This window comes from Salvelinus alpinus, chromosome 30 (assembly GCF_045679555.1).
Source record: "Salvelinus alpinus chromosome 30, SLU_Salpinus.1, whole genome shotgun sequence".
NCBI lineage: Eukaryota > Metazoa > Chordata > Actinopteri > Salmoniformes > Salmonidae > Salvelinus > Salvelinus alpinus.
In genome coordinates this window covers 26572631-26592733 of record NC_092115.1, presented here as the reverse complement: position 1 = coordinate 26592733, position 20103 = coordinate 26572631, and the positions used below count along the sequence as shown (strand labels likewise).

Here is a 20103-nt window from a genome sequence, read left to right as displayed (position 1 = left end):
CTCATTGCCTGCGTCCGTAACTGGTCTGCGGTCAATTGACCACCCCTCATCACTGTCAAACGCTCCCTAAAACACTTCAGCGAGCAGGCCTTTCTAATCGACCTGGCCCGGGTATCCTGGAAGGATATTGACCTCATTCCGTCAGTAGAGGATGCCTGGTTATTCTTTAAAATTGCTTTCCTCACCATTTTAAATAAGCATGCTCCATTTAAAAAGTGTAGAACCAGGAACAGATATAGCCCTTGGTTCACTTCAGACCTGACTGCCCTTGACCAGCACAAAAACATCCTGTGGCGTTCTGCATTAGCACCGAATAGCCCCCGCGATATGCAACTTTCAGGGAAGATAGGAACCAATATACACAGGCAGATAGGAAAGAAAAGGCTAGCTTTTTCAAACAGAAATATGCATCGTGTAGCACAAACTCCAAAAAGTTCTGGGACACTGTAAAGTCCATGGAGAATAAGAGCACCTCCTCCCAGCTGCTCACTGCACTGAGGCTAGGAAACACTGTCACCACCGATAAATCCACGATAATTGAGAATTTCAATAAGCATTTTTCTACAGCTGGCCATGCTTTCAACCTGGCTACCCCTACCCCGGTCAACAGCCCTGCACCCCCCACAGCAACTTGCCCATGCCTCCCCTATTTCTCCTTCACCCAAATCCAGATAGCTGATGTTCTGAAAGAGTTGCAAAATCTGGACCCCTACAAATCAGCTGGGCTAGACAATCTGGCACCTCTCTTTCAAAAATTATCCACCGCAATTGTTGCAATCCCTTACTAGCCTGTTCAACCTCTCTTTCGTATCGGCTGAGATCCCAAAGATTGGAAAGCTGCCGCGGTCATCCCCCTCTTCAAAGGGGGAGACACCTTAGACCCAAACTGTTATAGATGTATATCCATCCTGTCCTGCCTTTCTAAAATCTTCAAAAGCCAAGATAATAAACAGATCACCGACTATTTCGAATCCCACCGTACCTTCTCCACTATGCAATCTGGTTTCCGAGCTGGTCATGGGTGCACCTCAGCCAAGGTCCTAAACGATATCATAACAGCCATCGATAAAAGACAATACTGTGCAGCCGTCTTCATCGACCTGGCCAAAGCTTTCGACTCTATCAATCACCACATTCTTATTGGCAGACTCAACAGCCTTGGTTTCTCAAATGACTGCATTGCCTGGTTCACCAACTACTTCTCAGACAGAGTTCAGTGTGTCAAACCGAAGGGCCTGTTGTCCGGACCTCTGGCAGTCTCTATCAGGGTGCCACAAGGTTCAATTCTCGGGCCGACTCTTTTCTCTGTATACATCAATGATGTCGCTCTTGCTGCTGGTGATTCTCTGATCCATCTTTACGCAGACGACACCATTCTGTATACTTCGTGCCCTTCTTTGGACACTGTGTTAACTAACCTCCAGATGAGCTTCAATGCCATACAACTCTCCTTCCGTGGCCTCCAACTGCTCTTAAATGCAAGTAAAACTAAATGCATGCACTTCAACTGATCGCTGCCCGCACCTGCCCGCCTGTCCAGCATCACTACTCTGGACGGTTCTGACTTAGAATATGTGGACAACTACAAATACCTAGGTGTCTGGTTAGACTGTAAACTCTCCTTCCAGACTCACATTAAGCATTTCCAATCCAAAATTAAATCTAGAATCGGCTTCCTATTTCGCAACAAAGCATCCTTCATTCATGCTGCCAAACATACCCTCGTAAAACTGACTATCCTAACGATCCTTGACTTCGGCGATGTCATTTACAAAATAACCTCCAACACTCTACTCAGCAAATTGGATGCAGTCTATCACAGTGCCATTCGTTTTGTCACCAAAGCCCCATATACTACCCACCACTGTGACCTGTATGCTCTCGTTGGCTGGCCCTCGCTTCATATTCATCACCAAACCCACTGGCTCCAGGTCATCTATAAGTCTTTGCTAGGTAAAGCCCTACCTTATCTCAGCAGTTTGTTTATTCCATTTGTAACTCTGTGTTGTTGTTTTTGTCGCACTGCTTTGCTTTATCTTGGCCAGGTCGCAGTTGTAAATGAGAACTTGTTCTCATCTGGCCTACCTGGTTAAACAAAGGTGAAATAAAAAAATATAAAATAAAATATGCACTTTTGTCTTGCATATTTACCCTCTGAATGGCACACATGAAAAATGCATGTGTCAATTGTCTCAAGGCTTAAAAATCCTTCGGTAACCTGTCTCTTCCCCTTCATCTACACTGATTGAAGTGGATTTAACAAGTGGCCTCAATAAGGGATAATAGCTTTCACCTGGATTCACCTGTTCAGTCTATGTCATGGAAAGGACAGGTGTCCTTAATGTTTTGTATACTTAGTGTGCCGACAAGAATCAAGCTCATAAATGTAGGCGTATGTGCTGTTGAAAATGGCTACTTGATACTCTGTTACCTGTTGTTTTCCTCATGGCCAAATCAATACCAAGAGAGGTGCCATCTTAGTGGAAGAAGAACACACAACTCAACTATCACAGCATCTTTGAGGAGAGTGAATCATGCACTCAACCCCCCCAGGGGATGTGTGTGTGTGAGCCATCTCTTACCAGCCTTTCACTTCCCACATCTCTCACATGCACCATTTTAACCCTCACCTTTGGTACATACTGTAGTGTCAATGTCATACAATGTCAGTTTCACAGTGGATTAGTTCACCCACTACAACTTGTGCATTTCAAGAAGCCTCTGCTACACAATATACAATATCAAAATATGTGGTTCCTGTGGTAAGCTGTATCATAAGGCAGTTAGGTAACACTGCTTTCAGCTCATAATGTTGCCATGTTTACATATTCAATAAGAATGAATTATCCTGACCATGACCATACAAACAATTGATCAAATGTATCCCCCAAAAATGTATTCTTCATTCAAATTTGTACAGAAATGTATTTATTTAGATACCTTCTTCAGGTTGTATCGTCATATAATAGGTTTACCAATTTGGGTTATTTATCACATAAAGTAGAAATATGTTTTTTTTGCTGAAAATTAGCTCAAAATCTTTTCCAAAAAAAAAAAAGTGCTCTAAACCTTCGTAAATGTACGGCTCAAATAACCTCGTACAAAATTGCACTCAAATGACTGTTACTGTGCACCCCCAGGTGCAGTGACAATCATCAACTTTGTATCATACAAAAACACCTACAGACTGCAATATGTAGGCCTACTGTTTTCTTCTCAGCATGCAAATACCTCACATCAAAAGAATGCCATTAAAGGTGAACATGAATAGCATACCTTTCCAACATGCTGTGCTTCCGGTCCAATGTGTTCCTCTAAAACGAAGAACTGGTTCCATATCCAGCCCCTCTTGGGCCGGTGGTGCACGTCTCTCTCTCCGTCTGGGTGTTTGGTTTGGTTACTGGGTGCTCTGACGTTGGGCCTGAGCTGGGACGTCCCATAGCTCTTCTGGATAAAGCACAGGCAGATCAGCAAAGGGTAGAGGCAGGCTGTGGTAGCAGGAATTCTCATGGTAGAGAACGTATGCTTCTCTAAGTCCTCCACTGTACCTTAGGCACACAGCGTACCCCGAGGCCACAACGACGTCTCAACAGGAAGACAGTACTAGGTGTAGATAAGACCAGTCCAGAGGTTTCTCTTAAATTCCATGGTTTGTTTCAGTCTGTCCATTAAGGAGTAGAACCAAGGTCCATTTCCATGTCGGATGGAGGCGGAGGGGAGAGATGCCGGTTGTTAATTTGCTAAGAGGATCCTCAGAAGATTTCACCAGTGGTCTGGCCTGAGCAGGTTGCCATGCTGTTTCCCCTTGAAAGATAAGAAGAAAGAACATTAAGGAAACACGGATAATGAGTCATGTTTTTCTTTCTGTGAAATCCCCCAATGCAATTTGATGGAACGGGTACTCTGAAATTACACGTTGACTCATTTTTAAAAGCACAATGTTCTTTCCTGATGAAAACTGTCATTTTGACTTGATTTCTGAGATGCAATTTCCGCTGTGTGCATGAATTGAGTATTTCCGTCCGCTTCGGATGCAAACCAGAGGATTCAAAACGACATTGCTGAGTCTGAGCTCAAAAGGCTAAGTCGTCTCTGACATACCTCACAACTGAAAGACATTCAATTTAACATGGTTTTATGAAAGCAGGAGAGCCATAACTGTATCTCCATAGGCCATAATAGCATTTTGGGGACATTCTTTTGTGCGTTCTTTGTCAGAGTCTATCACAATGATAAGCTGCTTTCGATCATGTGATTCTCCCAATCTATTACACTGTTACAGATCATCTGTCACGTGGTAAACACCCTCACACAAGCATAGCTGTGGTTCTATCTTCCAGTTTCTGTCGATATTGTACTTAAAACACTTTTGAATAATTCTGTTTGGATATTCTATGAGAAAACAATAAAACACCTTCTATCACTGTTTTTAAAAAGGATATTGCCATGGCATGTGAGAAGACGTGTTATCCATCTGCTACTCAGCAAAGCAGTGGAGGCTGGTGGTAGGAGCTATAGGAGGACAGGCTCATTGTAATGGCTGGAATGGAATAAATGTAATGGAATCAAACATGTGGTTTCATATGTTTAATGTGTTTGATACCGTTCCATTAATTCCATTACAGTCATTACAGCCTCCTATAACTCCTCCCACCATCCTCCACTGCAGCAAAGCATTTTGTGTTTTCCTTTCCTTTTGATAAGACCAATATCTCAATATACAGTAAACATATTTGTCATACAAAAGAGCCCAAACTCTGAGTGATGTTTCAAATGTTTATTCAGCAAAGATGTACCAGCTGAATACATCCATTCTATACAGTGCAGTGTCCACTTTCACCCTTAGCTGTCGCCACCTCCCTTCCACAAAGGTCCCAGACCTCCGGGAGGTATGTCAAATGTTTATCTGTTCACAAAAAAAGGAGTAGAGAGTAGTGGCGTTGAGAGTGTCGAGCACAAAACTCTGAGTCACGTGCAAAAAAAAGAAAGACTTGGAGATAATTGGTTACAGTAATCAAATTGTGTAGAGTTTCAATAAACTGGTAGACCATACTTGGCTAAGCTTCCAGGTGACGAACTTAACCATTACATCAGTGTTGTTGACATAAGAACAGATACAAGTAGCTTGTTAGAAGCTGGAGTATTCAACAGGTCCTTCTCTCTCGACCTTGGAGGAAACCCTCCCTAACTTAGACTCAATGGATTCTTACCAAGATTGAATCCATTTCAGAAACCACCTGCAAGATGACCCCATATTCTATGATAACACCCCCCTTGGCAGTATAACTTAATATTACCTCTGAATAATAAAACAAATCAGAACAAATATAATTAATTACCCACGCAGAATTAGAACTTCAACCCTTGATAAATTCATAAGGAAATCATTTTTCATCCATAAAGGAATTCAAGGAATAATCAAATAGACTAGATAGAGGTTTCTCTCACACCTCTCATATACTGTTGTGAGTAATGCACCTGCCCCTCCCTTTGTGATTTCTTAATCGTTCAGGGGCAGTGCTCTGTCTCTCCTTCTTGCCTGTCCAAAGAGGAATTAAAACTATTGCTAAATTATCCAGCCCAAATTTAGAATGACAGTCCCTTATCCCCGTGCACAACATCTCAATCTCCTTATATACATCTGGTATTCCCAGAGTGGGGACTTCGCACAGCGCTCGTTTTAACTTGACACTCTGGTCTCCAGTCTACTGGGTCGTGTCCCTGCTTCCCCACTTCTGTCAAAACATTCAACCTCGTAGCCATTGATGAGAATGACTGAATAAAACTACAGATGTAGCCAAATACTGTAGACCCAGTTCTTAATTTAACTGTCACACAGCCGAAATCGATGAACCCCATGAAAGGGTGCTTCACGTTGAGTTTATCATTCGATTTAGCCTTAACAGACACTGGCAGAACATACATTTACAGAAAGGGAGACATTTATCCTGCTAACGTTACCATAAACTTTATTCATGTTAAATTTCTAGCATTCTTTTTTCTCAGTATGGTCCCCATTTGTCCTTGTCTTATACTGTCGTGAGTGGTATCAGTATATCGATGCATTTTTTAAAGTCTAGATTACTATACATTTCCCAGTGTGAGGACCCCCACAATCAACCCAATACCCCAGATAAACTATTTTGGCAATCCCAAATCAATTAAGGGCAAGGTTGAGACCCCCCCCCCAAGGCACTCATTCTTCTGGTATCTCTTACTTTTCTTCTTCTGATAGCTTTACAGTTCATACTCACAATGGCACACATGTAACTCATGCCTGTCAAAGTTGGTGGCCCTTGATGTAGTCCCAACCAGTATCTGGGGGATATTCAGATTTTCCCAACCAGACGAATCTCTCACAACCATCCTTTACTGTCAATTCTGTCTCGCCCATGTTTTTTATTAGTGCCCCAGCAGCATGAGAGAAGTTCAGAAGTGATCTCTCTCCATGCTCACTCCACCTGCTCGGTCTCGGGACTCATGCCGCACTCCTGATAGAAAAGGCAGTTGATATATGACTGAATGCTGTACACAGGTTGCTGGCTCGGTCTCAGGTAGTAGTGCTGAGGGACAGGGCTGCAGTGGACGCCATTGCTGCCATTACTTCAGCCGGTTATAAGGGGTGGGGCTCACACTGATTTCAGTCAAATTATCCCTTCCATGCATCTAGATACCATCCAGGGTCACAATCGCCATAACCTCGAGAGAAGAAAGACCAGAACAACAGTTAAGGGCATTTCTGATTCAAGAATTCAAGACAGATTATTCACTGTATGACTAATTATTACATTTTCCAACATTATTAATACAAAAGAGAATACTAAAACACCTTTGAAATCATTTTGTAGGTTGGCTTATACTTCCCTATCATATTTGGCGATCTCACCTGGGAGTTACAGAGTCAGGGATTTAGAGGGCTCACCCTTGGGGAGGAATCTCAACAGTACCCCAGACTGTTGAGAAGCAAAGACAGTAAACAAAACAAACAAAACAACAATACACTTCTTCATAATTATCAGCATGTACATATTATATTTACATTTCACCCAGTGGCTTTGGGGTAGGATGGATGATGGGGAGTTGACTTGGCTATGGAAACTAGATGGTTCATTAGAGGGTGGACTGGAGGCTTAAAACTTAAAAGATATCCCTCTAGTGGTGTGGGGGTTGTGCTTTGGCAAAGTGGGTGGGGTTATATCCTTCCTGTTTGGCCCTGTCCGGGGGTATCATCGGATGGGGCCACAGTGTCTCCTGACCCCTCCTGTCTCAGCCTCCAGTATTTATGCTGCAGTAGTATATGTGTCGGGGGGCTAGGGTCAGTTTGTTATATCTGGAGTACTTCTCCTGTCTTATCCGGTGTCCTGTGTGAATTTAAGTATGCTCTGTCTAATTCTCTCTTTCTCTCTTTCTTTCTCTCTCTCGGAGGACCTGAGCCCTAGGACCATGCCTCAGGACTACCTGGCATGATGACTCCTTGCTGTCCCCAGTCCACCTGGCCGTGCTGCTGCTCCAGAACCCTGAACTGTTCACCGGACGTGCTACCTGTCCCAGATCTGCTGTTTTCAACTCTCTAGAGACTGCAGGAGCGGTAGAGATACTCTTAATGATCGGCTATGAAAAGCCAACTGACATTTACTCCTGAGGTGCTGACTTGCTGCACCCTCGACAACTACTGTGATTATTATTATTTGACCATGCTGGTCATTTATGAACATTTGAACATCTTGGCCATGTTCTGTTATAATCTCCACCCGGCACAGCCAGAAGAGGACTGGCCACCCCTCATAGCCTGGTTCCTCTCTAGGTTTCTTCCTAGGTTTTGGCCTTTCAAGGGAGTTTGTCCTAGCCACCGTGCTTCTACACCTGCATTGCTTGCTGTTTGGGGTTTTAGGCTGGGCTTCTGTACAGCACTTTGAGATATCAGCTGATGTAAGAAGGGCTATATAAATACATTTGATTTGAGGCTGCAATCCCGTTAACGGGATGATATGACAACAGCCAGTGAAAGTGCAGGGCGCCAAATTCAAACAGAAATCTCACAATTAAAATTCCTCAAACATACATGTATTTTATACCATTTTAAAGGTAATCTTGTTGTTAATCCCACCAAAGTGTCCGATTTCAAATAAGCTTTTCAGCGAAAGCACCACAAACGATTATGTTAGGTCACAGCAAAATCACAGACAAACACAGACATTTTTCCAGCCAAAGACAGGAGTCACAAAAAGCAGAAATCGAGATAAAATGAATCACTAACCTTTGATGATCTTCATCAGATGACACTCATAGGACTTCATGTTACACAATACATATATGTTTTGTTCGATAAAGTTAATATTTATATCCAAAAACCTCAGTTTACATTGGCGCCATGTTCAGAAATGCCTCCAAAATATCCGGAGAAATTGCAGAGCCACGTCAAATAACATAAATACTCATCATAAACTTTGATGAAAGATACATGTTTTACATATAATTAAAGATACACTTGTTCTTAATGCAACCGCTGTGTCAGATTTCAAAAAGCTTTACGCCAAAACACAATATTCAATAATCTGAAAACAGCGTTCAGCCACAAAAGCAAGCCATACAGTTACCCGCCAAATTGTGCAGTCAACAAAACTCATAAAAAGCATTATAAATCTTCACTTACCTTTGCTGATCTTCATCGGAATGCACTCCCAGGAATCCCACTTCCACAAGAAATGTTCATTTTGTTCGGTAATGTCCATCATTTATGTTCAAATAGCTATTTTGTTAGCATGTTTGGTAAACAAATCCAACGTCAGGATGCGCGTTCACTAAAAGCAGACGAAATGTCCAAAAGTTCCGTAACAGTCAGTAGAAACATGTCAAACGATGTATTGAATCAATCTTTAGAAAGTTTTTAACATAAATCTTGAATAACGTTCCAACCGGAGAATTACATTGACTTCAGATGTGCGATGGAACATTGCTCCCTCTCATGTGAACGCGCATGGTCAGAGCATGGTCAGGTCATGATAGACCTGACTAATTCTTGTCTCCTTCGGCCCCACTTCACAGTAGAGGCATCAGACAAGGTTCTACAGACTGTGGACATCTAGTGGAAGATGTAGGAAGTGCAAACTCATCCATATCTCACTGTGAATTCAATAGGATCTTGGTTGAAAACCGACCAGCCTCAGAATTCCCACTTCCTGTTTGGATTTTCTCTCAGGTTTTTGCCTGCCATATGAGTTCTGTTATACTCACAGACATCATTCAAACAGTTTTAGAAACTTCAGAGTGTTTTCTATCAGATACGAATAATTATATGCATATATTAGCAAATGGGACTGAGGAGCAGGCAGTTTACTATGGGCACCTCTGGGCCCCTTTCATCCAAGCTACTTAATACTGCCCCTGCAGCCATAAGAAGTTTTAAGGTGCATCCTTTCTCACCCGTGAATAACCTACTAAAACCAAATAAAAAGACCACGCACAATAAATCAGACATGGTATTAACACTACTAACAAATATTCCTATTTGTAGATTGGTGTGTTGTGTGGATGCAGTTGTGGGTGGGGGGATAAAACGTAGGGGCAAAAAACGAACAAATGTCCTTTCTTAGTTTGGGAGCTCCCTTAACGGACCGATTCGGGTACCTTTACACTTGTAGAATGTCACTAACTGCTCTCACAAGACAGCAGGCTTCAGGAAGTATTTCAAAGGGAGAGATACATAATCATTGTTAAACTCTTGATAGGGGACACCCCATCCTTTCTTGGAAAAGAAAATAAACATTTTGTTAGTTTTCCCTATGTTAAATCTTAAAATCAGTCCTAAAAATGTAAAATCAGTCCTAAAAATGCAGTATTAGGTACTACTCGGCCTATGTACAGTACCTTCCTCTATTTTCCAATCGAGCTTATTGCATTTTGCCAGGAAGCCTTTATTAAACCCACTCTTTTTTGTTTCACAGCCCTTTTATTTGGATCTTCTTAATTTCAATTTTGGATAAAGTATCAAGTGATAGGAACATATTATTTTATATGAAATGACTGTCTTATTTAAATCACTGGTGTTATTCCAACTATCTAATTTGAGAAATAATAATTCAAATTCACTCAATCCCTCTGTTTACTTAGGAGCATATCAAACAATAGAAAGCAGATGATGTCAACACTCGTATTTATCATGTGATCTTGTATTGAGAACCTTAGCTTCAAATTGCTAAGATATTGTATCATTAGAGTGCTGGCTGAAAGCTACTAGTAACATACTATTATGAACTATACTGGCAATACTCATTACAATACCATGAATCTTTCCATTTTACTTTCCATGTCCTTCCTTTCTACTCAGAATACACTTTCTTTATGTTACTTTCACTAGTCTACATGTCTGGTTCCTTCAACTCAGACTCTTCCACTCTTCCCAAAATGAAAGCTCTCTCAATCACTATCACCCTTGTTTTACTAGGTGAACAAAGATGTTTTAATTACAGACAAAACATGATAACTTCTATTCACAGCGAGGCAACTGTCCCCCCTTTATTTTCTCCTTATTGGAAGGCATCGTTTGTATTTTAGTCAACCCTAAAGGTTTTACTGTATACATTTATTACCAGTCTCCGTTGGGTATTCACCGTTTGCGTCTCACTCATTAATGTCTATTATTTTTGTTATGTTCTGTTAATTACTGATGTCCCCTGTAAGAATGGAGCACCCTTGGTCATGCGCAGTGTTGTTCTATGTTATTCTGGTACTAACTGATTCCAGTCAAATGTGAAGCTCCAGTACCATTTCTTGTATTCAGAGTCTTTCTTATTATATAAATAAGTAATAAGAGCTAAGACACTACAATTTTGAGATGAATATGTTATGTACCCAAATTATAAAATACATCAGCCAGATACCAATGCTAACCAAATTAAAATGTATTGTATCGATTGAACTACTCTTTGCAGCTTTCTGCATCGTTTCCTATTTTGTTTTAGTCTCTTTTAACTCTTGGGTGAAGTGGTGTGTTGTTTTAATTGATGACTGTTGTCTAACAAAAAAATGTTTCTCCAAAAACGACTTCTCAAAGGTTTAATGTATAGGTTCAACGAACTGAAGAGTCACCACATCTACGCGATGTCTCTCATTCCCATCATATTCATTAATTGGAACTCACATTCTTTACTCCTTTTTCTAAAACTATTATACTTTCATTTCAAATTGTGGGTTATATTGTGCTGGTTTTATAGTGTATCCTTTGATAATACTTTGATCGTCGCTCACTAATTGTGTTTCTTGATTAATTAATTAAGGAATACTTTGTATATGCACAATATTTTCTCCTCCGGTTAGATACAATTCCCACTCCAGAACCATACGCTGTTAAGTTCTAAATAAACAGGCTACTTCACCCACACGTCCACAACGGCACATGCCAAAACCACCTGCTACATTTTTATATAGGGATTTACACCGAGTGAAGAAAATATTAGGAACACTTGCTCTTTCCATGACATAGACTGACCAGGTGAATCCAGGTAAAAGCTATGATCCTTTTTGATGTCACCTGTTAAATCCACTTCAATCAGTGTATATGAAGGGGAGAAGACAGGTTAAAGAAGGATTTTTAAGCCTTGAGACACGTGAGACATGGATTGTGTGTGTGTGCCATTCAGAGGGAGAATGGGCAAGACAAAATATTTATGATGCATCCACCGGTCACACACACCTGTGATTTTCCTAAATGGCCATATTGAATTCGCTTAAACATTTGAAACTTCACTCTTAGCAGATACTTTGATTGAGCAGTCTCAAGGCTCACGACGGGTTTATAGTGGAGTTATATTTGATATGTGCATATTATATTGTGTATATACAGTGGGGCAAAAAAGTATTTAGTCAGCCACCAATTGTGCAAGTTCTCCCACTTAAAATACTTATTTTCCACCATAATTTGCAAATAAATTCATTAAAAATCCTACAATGTGATTTTCTGGATTTTTTTTCTCATTTTGTCTGTCATAGTTGAAGTGTATCTATGATGAAAATTACTGGCCTCTCTCATCATTTTAAGTGGGAGAACTTGCACAATTGGTGGCTGACTAAATACTTTTTTGCCCCACTGTACCTCCCATCCGATGATGCAATTAGCCCATTAAATAAATTATCTGACTACATAGTCTCTTGCATATTGCTATTTATACTATGTAAACCATGTGCAATCAAGTATTATGTGTTTAGCTGACTAAGATTAAAGGATGGTCATGAGAACGGAATTCAAGTGTATTAGTTAGTTACAAGGCCATATAGACATGAACAAATAATTATTCTCGGCATATAGAAGGGTCGCCCTTCCCAGCAGTCAAATTACCTAGTGGCCTCATGGGAGGAATGTTATAAATATTTTTCATAATTAATCAACATTATAAAAAACTAAAATGCTGAAAATCTTCTGTGGTGTACACTGAGCAAAAATATAAATGCAACATATAAAGTGTTGGTCCCATGTTTCATAAGCTGAAATAAAATATGTTCCATATGCACAAAAAGGTATTTCTCTCAAATGTTGTGCACACATTTCTTTACATCCCTGTTAGTGATCATTTCTCCTTTGCCAAGATAATCCATCCACCTGACAGGTGTGGCATATCAAGAAGCTAATTAAGCAGCATGATCATTACACAGGTGCACCTTGTGCCGGGGACAATAAAAGGCCACTAAAATGTGCAGTTGTCACACAACGCTACCACAGATGTCTCAAGTTGAGGTAGTGTGCAATTGGCAGGCTGACTGCAGGAATGTCCACAAGAGCTGTTGCCAGAGAATTTAGTGTTCCTTTCTCAACAATAACCCGTCTCCAACCTAAGATCTTTAAACAGGTCAACATTCACAAAGCCGCAGGGCCAGACGGATTACCAAGATGTGTACCCCGAGCATTCGCTGACCAACTGGCAAGTGTCTTCTTGGACATCTTCAACCTCTCCCTGTCTGAGTCTGTAATACCAACATGTTTCAAGCAGACCACCATAGTCCCTGTGCCCAAGAACACTAAGGTAACCTGCCTAAATGACTACCAACCCGTAGCACTCACGTCTGTAGCCATGAAGTGCTTTGAAAGGCTGTTCATGGGTCACATCAACACCATTATCCCAGAAACCCTAAACCAACTCCAATTTGCACACCGCCCCAACAGATCCACAGATGATGCATCTCTATTGTACTTCACACTGCCCTTTTTTCATACCTGGACAAAAGGAACACCTATGTGAGAATGCTTCATTGACTATAGCTCAGCGTTCAACACCATAGTGCACTTAAAGCTTATCACTAAGCTAAGGACCCTGGGACTAAACACCTCCCTCTGCAACTGGATCCTGGACTTCCTGACGGGCCGACCACAAGTGGTAAGGGTATGTAACAACACATCCGCCACGCTGATCCTCAACACAGGGGCCCCTCAGGGGTGAGTGCTCAGTCCCCTCCTGCACTCCCTGTTCACTCATGAATGCACGGCCAGGCATGACCAACACCATCATTAAGTTCACCGATGACACAACAGTGGTAGGCCTGATCACCGACAACAATGACACAGCCTATAGGAGGTCAGAGACCTGACCGTGTGGTGCAAGGACAACAACATCTCCCTCAACATGATCAAGACAAAGGAGATGATTGTGGACTACAGGAAAAGGAGGACCGAGCATGCCCCCATTCTCAGAGAGAGCCTTGCGGCCTGCGACCGCAAGGCACTACAGAGGGTAGTGCGTACGGCTCAGTACATCACTGGGGCCAAGCTTCCTGCCATCCAGGTCCTCTATACCAGGCGGTGTCAGAAGAAGGCCCTAAAAATTCAGCTATCCTAGTCATAGACTTTTCTCTCTGCTACCGCACAGCAAGCGGTACCAGAGCGCCAAGTCTACAGTAGGTCCAAGAGGCTTCTAAACAGCTTCTACCCACAAGCCATAAGACTTCTGAACAGTAATCAAATGGCTACCCAGACTATTTGCATTGCCCCCCCTCTTTTACGCTGCTGCTACTTTCTGTTATTATCTATGCATAGTCACTTTAATAACTCTACATGTACATATTACCTCAACTAATCGGTGCCCCCGCACATTGACTCTGTACTGGTGCCCCCTGTATATAGCCTCCTTATTGTTATTTTACTGCTGCTCTTTAATTATTTGTGATTTTTTTTTTTTTGTGCTATTTTTCTTGAAACTGCATTGTTTGTTAAGGGCTTGTAATTAAGCATGTCACAGTAAGGTCTACGTATTCAGCGCATGTGAGAAAGAACATTTTATTTTTAGATTTTTAGAATTTGGCTGTACATCCGACCGGCTTCACAACTGCAGACCACGTGTATGGTGTCGTGTGGGTGAGCGGCATGCTGACGTCAATGTTGTGAACAGAGTGCCCAATGGTGAGGTTATGGTATGGGCAGGTATAAGCTATGAACAATGAAAACAATAGCATTTTATCAATGGCAATTTCCATGCACAGAGATAACATGACGAGATCCTGAGGCCCATTGTCGTGCCATTCATCCACCGCCATCACCTCATGTTTCAGCATGATAATGCATGGCGCCATGTCGCAAGGATCTGTTCACAACTCCTGGAAGCTGAAAATGTCCCAGTTCTTCCATGGCCTGTATACTCACCAGACATGTCACCCATTGAGCATGTTTGGGATGCTCTGGATCAAAGCATACGACATCGTGTTCCAGTTCCCGCACCTTCCCACAGCCATTGAAGAGGATTGGACAATATTCCACATGCCTGTTACGCACGCCTCTAAGAAGAGGGAACGCAACACCCTGCTACAACTCAACTCCCCGTCAAGTGAAAGATTTATTCCTTCTGTCTTGTTTACAGAAGACAGAAGAAATAAATAAGTGGCCACCTTAGATAATTAGTTATGTAACGTGCTCCAAACACCTGTGTGTAAGCGTAACAGGGGACTTATAGTAAGTGTCTCTTTTTCATTTGGAAGATTATTTCTCACTGATATGAAATATAAGAGGTATATCAGCATATGTTTCGAAAACCGTTTAGCAAGCGATGATTATTGATGTTTTTAAACGTTAAAACAGCGTCAAGATTGTAATTCGCCATGGGCGAACCTAACCTCTGAAATCCCTATTGATAAGAAGGGTTATGAGTAGTTGAATATTGGAATGTATTTGGAAATAAACTTGGAAAGTATTTAAATATTAAAATACTCCATGCATTTGAACCCAGATCTGTATTTGGAAATAAGTATTTTGAAAATCGTTTTGGATATTTATAGGACGTTTTTGAAAATAGAAGTAGCTGATTTGCCAAATTATTTGAAAATACTGAAATAGACAGAAAATAAGTATTTAAATAACAAATACCTAAATATAGATGTATTTGAACCCAGGTCTGCTTTACTTAAGTGTTTGTATGTTTTTCTACAATACCACTCACCCACCCACCATACATCCAGTATAGTATTGTAGATACAAATTAGGACTTCTCTGTGATGGGAAGTGAAGAGTGAAAAGCAGGTATGGGTGCACTGCTATATAACATTCCTAGCCTTCACAAATGCATGATCCCATTCCGAATAAACACACCAGCAGCAGTCCATGTCTATAAAATGGCCATGTTATGAATGACTGCTGTCTTCGTTTTAATTACTGCAATTATAATAATACATTTGACAGTTCTGCTAGTCATGCCTTATCTTTACATTAGGTTACATTTTAAGCGTAATTTATCCAATGAGCATGAATTGAGCACTAGTGGGTCAGTGATAGTGCCTTTCCATCAGAGGAGGCTCCTCAGAGGAGGAAGGGGAGGACCATTCTCCTCTATGAATTTAATAAAAATAAAAATAGTGAAACATTAAGAAAGTTATCCTTTTAAGATAAAACTATACTAAGTATATTCACATAACCAAATAATTGATTTATACACACTGTTATGCAATAAAGGTTTATAGTAGCCTCAACAGCACCATGGTGTAGCTGGATGACAGCTAGTATCCATCCTCCTCTTGGTACATTGACTTCAATACAAAACCTAGGAGGCTCATGGTTCTCACCCCCTTCCATAGACTTACACAGTAATTATGAAAACTTCCGGAGGACATCCTCCAACCTATCAGAGCACTTGCAGAATGAACTGACATGTTGTCCACCCAATCAAATGATCAGAGAATGAATCTAGTACTGAAAGCATAAGCTACAGCTAGCTAGCACTGCAGTGCATAACATGTGGTGAGTAGTTGACTCAAAGAGAGAGAAAGATAATAGATTAACAGTTTATTATTAAGAAGCAAGCGAGAGAGAAAGAGAGAGCTACATGTTGTTGTATTTTTTTCACTTTCAATTAGCTAGTTACTGCAGCGAGCTAGTTTAGCCTACTCAAACAACTGGCTCAAACAGCAAGGGATGCTATAGCTGGCTGACTATGGCTATCCATCACTGGAACTCTTCCAAGTCAAGGTACGTTTATGTTTTAATTAATGCCACCGGAGCCCGCCAGTGTAATTGCTAAACTGCTTGCTGACTGTACACTGTACTGCATGATTGTAGCGGGTTTACTAACTAGGTTTTAGTTCTAGTAGCTATGTTGACTATGACGTGAGCTAATATGGTGACAACGATGTAGGCTGTGTGTAGTGGTTATCAGTTATGATATGAAGGTTTGGAAAGGTATTTTTGCCTGGTCACAGACAGTTGATGCATTGTGCATTGAAGTCCACAAGCGAAGGGAAAAGGTGAGAGGAGGAGAACGTGTAGATGCTAGAAGGAATTATACAAGCAAAGTGATCATGCTATTTGTATGTAGCTGCTATGAAAGTTAACTGTGTTTGGGTGTGATCAGTGGTGTATTCACATTTTAGCCGATTGTGTTGAAAAACGTTTCTTAAACGGAAGCAAATGGGAATGAAACGGGGATAAACATACCTGAATTTGTACAATAGAAACACTTGTTTGCAACTGTTGGAGTAATGATTACACCCTAGATCAGCTAGATGCAGGCAAGAGTGTGTACGGCGGTATTGAATGTGTCATTGTCTGTCACCTTGATTACTCACATTTTTCCTCTCGACCTGTGCACCTACGTTGTAAACTTCATTCATAGGCTAGGTTGTAGCAACCTCATAATGGGTATAGGGAAAATTAGAGTATCATGTAATAACCTAAATCTATCTGTGTTACATTGAGCTGGTTGAATGGAATATAAATGATAGTAGAAATGAGGCCATGCTCATTAGAAAAATGATCATCCTCCCTTGTCTTAAATGGCACCGACCGCCACTGTTACTTGAATGTACTATACCAAGCACTTAAATCACAGTATCTGTGTATAGCAAATACTGCATTCATAAATTATGTAGATACAGCTTTTAATTTTCGAATCATTAACTACAGAAAACATTTCATTTCAACTTGGCACACCATTAGGTTGATGTACATATCAATCAATAATTCTCTATGTGTGCGGCTTCATGCGTCAAGAGTCAGCGTTGTTTTAAGGGCTCATTATGGGCACAGTATCACCTGAATTGCTCCACAATCTTTTCTTATGTGATTATTTACGTTTATCAACATCCACAATCATAGATCATAGATCTTCTGACATCAAGGTAGCATTTGCTCTATGAGATTATAGCCATGGGAAATTATTGCTATAAGCAGTAGGTTCACGTAGGATATTCACTCTATTGCTACATCCCTCAACATGGTTTTATTTATTAAGAATGACAGCAGAAATGCATGTAGCTATAAATAACAGTCAGTGAGATATAGTGGATATTGCTCTGCAGGTTCTCTCTCTATAGTAAATTTCAAAGGAAATATATAACTTATACCATGAAAACACCCACATCTGTGTTGTACGGTATAGCTAAACATGCTTCCAGGCTATCAGCGTATAAATCAAATATCCAATGTTTCCAAGGTAAATAGATTGTCCCTGTATGAAATACAAGTTAAGGGTGTTACAACTATTTGTTCTGGGTAGTTGAGGGCCACTCAACAAATTAACAATTGATAAGTATTTAATGTTGCTAATTGGAGAGAAAAACTTTGTGGACCTTGAGACCACATCTGAGGCCGTGACTTACATTATGACCAGTTGGGTACTGTAGCTTAGACCCGTGCATATGCCTCCCCTTCTCCACTACACTAAGTTTAGGAGTCATGTTGGTAAAACTTGTTTTACATAATTAGCCATTTTGTACAGTTTAGCCAAGCTGTAGCTTGTCTCTAGCAAGCTTGCTTGCCGGCTAAATTAGCTTTTAGCTTGAAACCTGTGCAAATGGTGCTTTTAGAATGCAACGTAATCTTACACTAGAATTTACATTATGCCGAACCAGCACAATACAGTTAGATTTATGCTCGAGAAATTCAATTACTGGTCACTGCACTACAGTATCTATGTCTTTTGAGAAGGCTGGCCTTACACTTCACTATCAAGTCACTAGCTAACACAGCTTTGGGCATGTCCCTCAACACTAGGCTACTGGGGGATAGACCAGATAGCTAGTCTTAAACCTCACATACATAAACTCAACGTGCTACTTCTATGCTACCAAGCTTGGACCCTTGCATTGCTGGAAGTCCAGGAGTAGGCTAGCTGAGACTTCTCAAATCCACAGTATGTACATCACATCTCAATGGAATTGAGTGCCGATAAGTTTTGGCGGTTCCAGCCCTACCGTTGAATTTCATAATCCTAATGAGGCCTTCGAGCCAAAAGGTTTGCCCACGCTTGCTGTCAGTGCAGCTTTATTCACATTAACATTTTATATTATGAAGTCTATACTACAGGTCTTTTCAACACCAAGGTCTGTCATGTTCTGTTCATCAGGCCATTTGCTAACAAATCTGCTAACAACTGCACTCAGCCAAGACACAATTTCTAAAATGTTACATCCTGCTTGGTGTTTGACAACAATGACATTTATGTAGACAATGCATTAGCTATCTTTACGGACAACACATACACTATATATACAAAATTATGTGGACACCCCTTTAAATTAGTGGTTTCGGCTATTTCAGCCACACTGGTTGCTGACAGGTGTATAAAATCAAGCACACAGCCATGTAATCTCCATAGACAAACATTGGCAGTAGAATGGCCTCACAGAAGAGCTCACTGACTTTCAACATGGCACCGTCATAGGATGCCACCTTTCCAACAAGCCAGTTTGTCAAATTTCTGCCCTGCTAGAGCTTCCCCGGTCAACTGTAAGTGCTGTTATTGTGAATTGGAAACGTCTAGGACCGGCAACTGCTCAGCCGTAAAGTGGTAGGCCACACATGCTCAAAGAACGGGACTGCCGGGTGCTGAAGCACGTACAACTCATCAGTCCTCGGTTGCAACACTCACTACCGAGTTCCAAACTGCCTCTGGAAGCAACATCAGCACAAGAACTGTTCGTCAGGAGCTTCATGAAATGGATTTCCATAGCCGAGCAGCCGAACACAAGTCTAAGATCACCATGCACAATGCCAAGCGTCGGCTAGATTGCTATAAAGCTCGCCACCATTGGACTGTGGAGCAGTGGAAACATGTTCTCTGGATTAATTAATAACGCTTCACCATCTGGCAGTCCGATGAACGAATCTGGGTTTGGCGGATGCCAGGAGAACGCTACTTGCCCCAATGCATAGTTCCAACTGTAAAGTTTGGTGGATAAGGAATAATGGTCTGGGGCTGTTTTTCATGGTTCAGGCTAGGCCCCTTAGTTCCAGTAAAGGGAAATCTTAACGCTACAGCGTATAATGCCATTCTAGATGATTCTGTGCTTACAGCTTTGTGGCAACAGTTTGGAGAAGGCCATTTCCTGTTTCAGCATGACAATGCCCCAATGCACAAAGCGAGGTACTGTACATACAGAAATTGTTTGTCGAGATCGGTGTGGACAGAGCCTTGACCTCAACTCTATCGAACACATTTGGGATGGATTGTTACGCCGACTGCGACCCAGGCCTAATCGTTTAACATCAGTGCACGACCTCACTAATGCTCTTGTGGCTGAATGGAAGCAAGTCCCAGCAGCAATGTTCCAACATCTAGTGGAAAGCCTTCCAAGAAGAGTGGAGGCTGTTATAGCAGCAAAGGGGGGACCAACTCCATATTAATGGCCATGTTT

General features: G+C 41.2%; 1 protein-coding gene and 1 long non-coding RNA gene across 3 annotated transcripts in view; both read right to left on the bottom strand.

Moving 5' to 3' along the window:
* LOC139559874 (cadherin-18-like) overlaps nucleotides 1–20103 on the bottom strand; it is a 90324-nt gene that overhangs the window by 46426 nt on the left and 23795 nt on the right. The window contains exon 2 of the mRNA XM_071376302.1: nucleotides 3277–3804. Within this exon, the coding sequence (XP_071232403.1) occupies nucleotides 3277–3510 (234 nt within the window). The 5' untranslated portion in view covers nucleotides 3511–3804. The remainder of the gene's footprint in view (nucleotides 1–3276; nucleotides 3805–20103) is intronic.
* LOC139559992 (uncharacterized) overlaps nucleotides 4763–20103 on the bottom strand; it is a 32082-nt gene continuing 16741 nt past the window's right edge. Inside the window, exons 2-3 of one of the 2 annotated variants that reach the window (XR_011671857.1) lie at nucleotides 6887–6953; nucleotides 4763–6699 (exon numbers count right to left, since the gene is read on the bottom strand). This is a non-coding gene — a long non-coding RNA (uncharacterized lncRNA). Of the gene's footprint in view, nucleotides 6954–20103 lie in introns of both variants that reach the window. The other variant, XR_011671856.1, reaches the window with a different exon arrangement.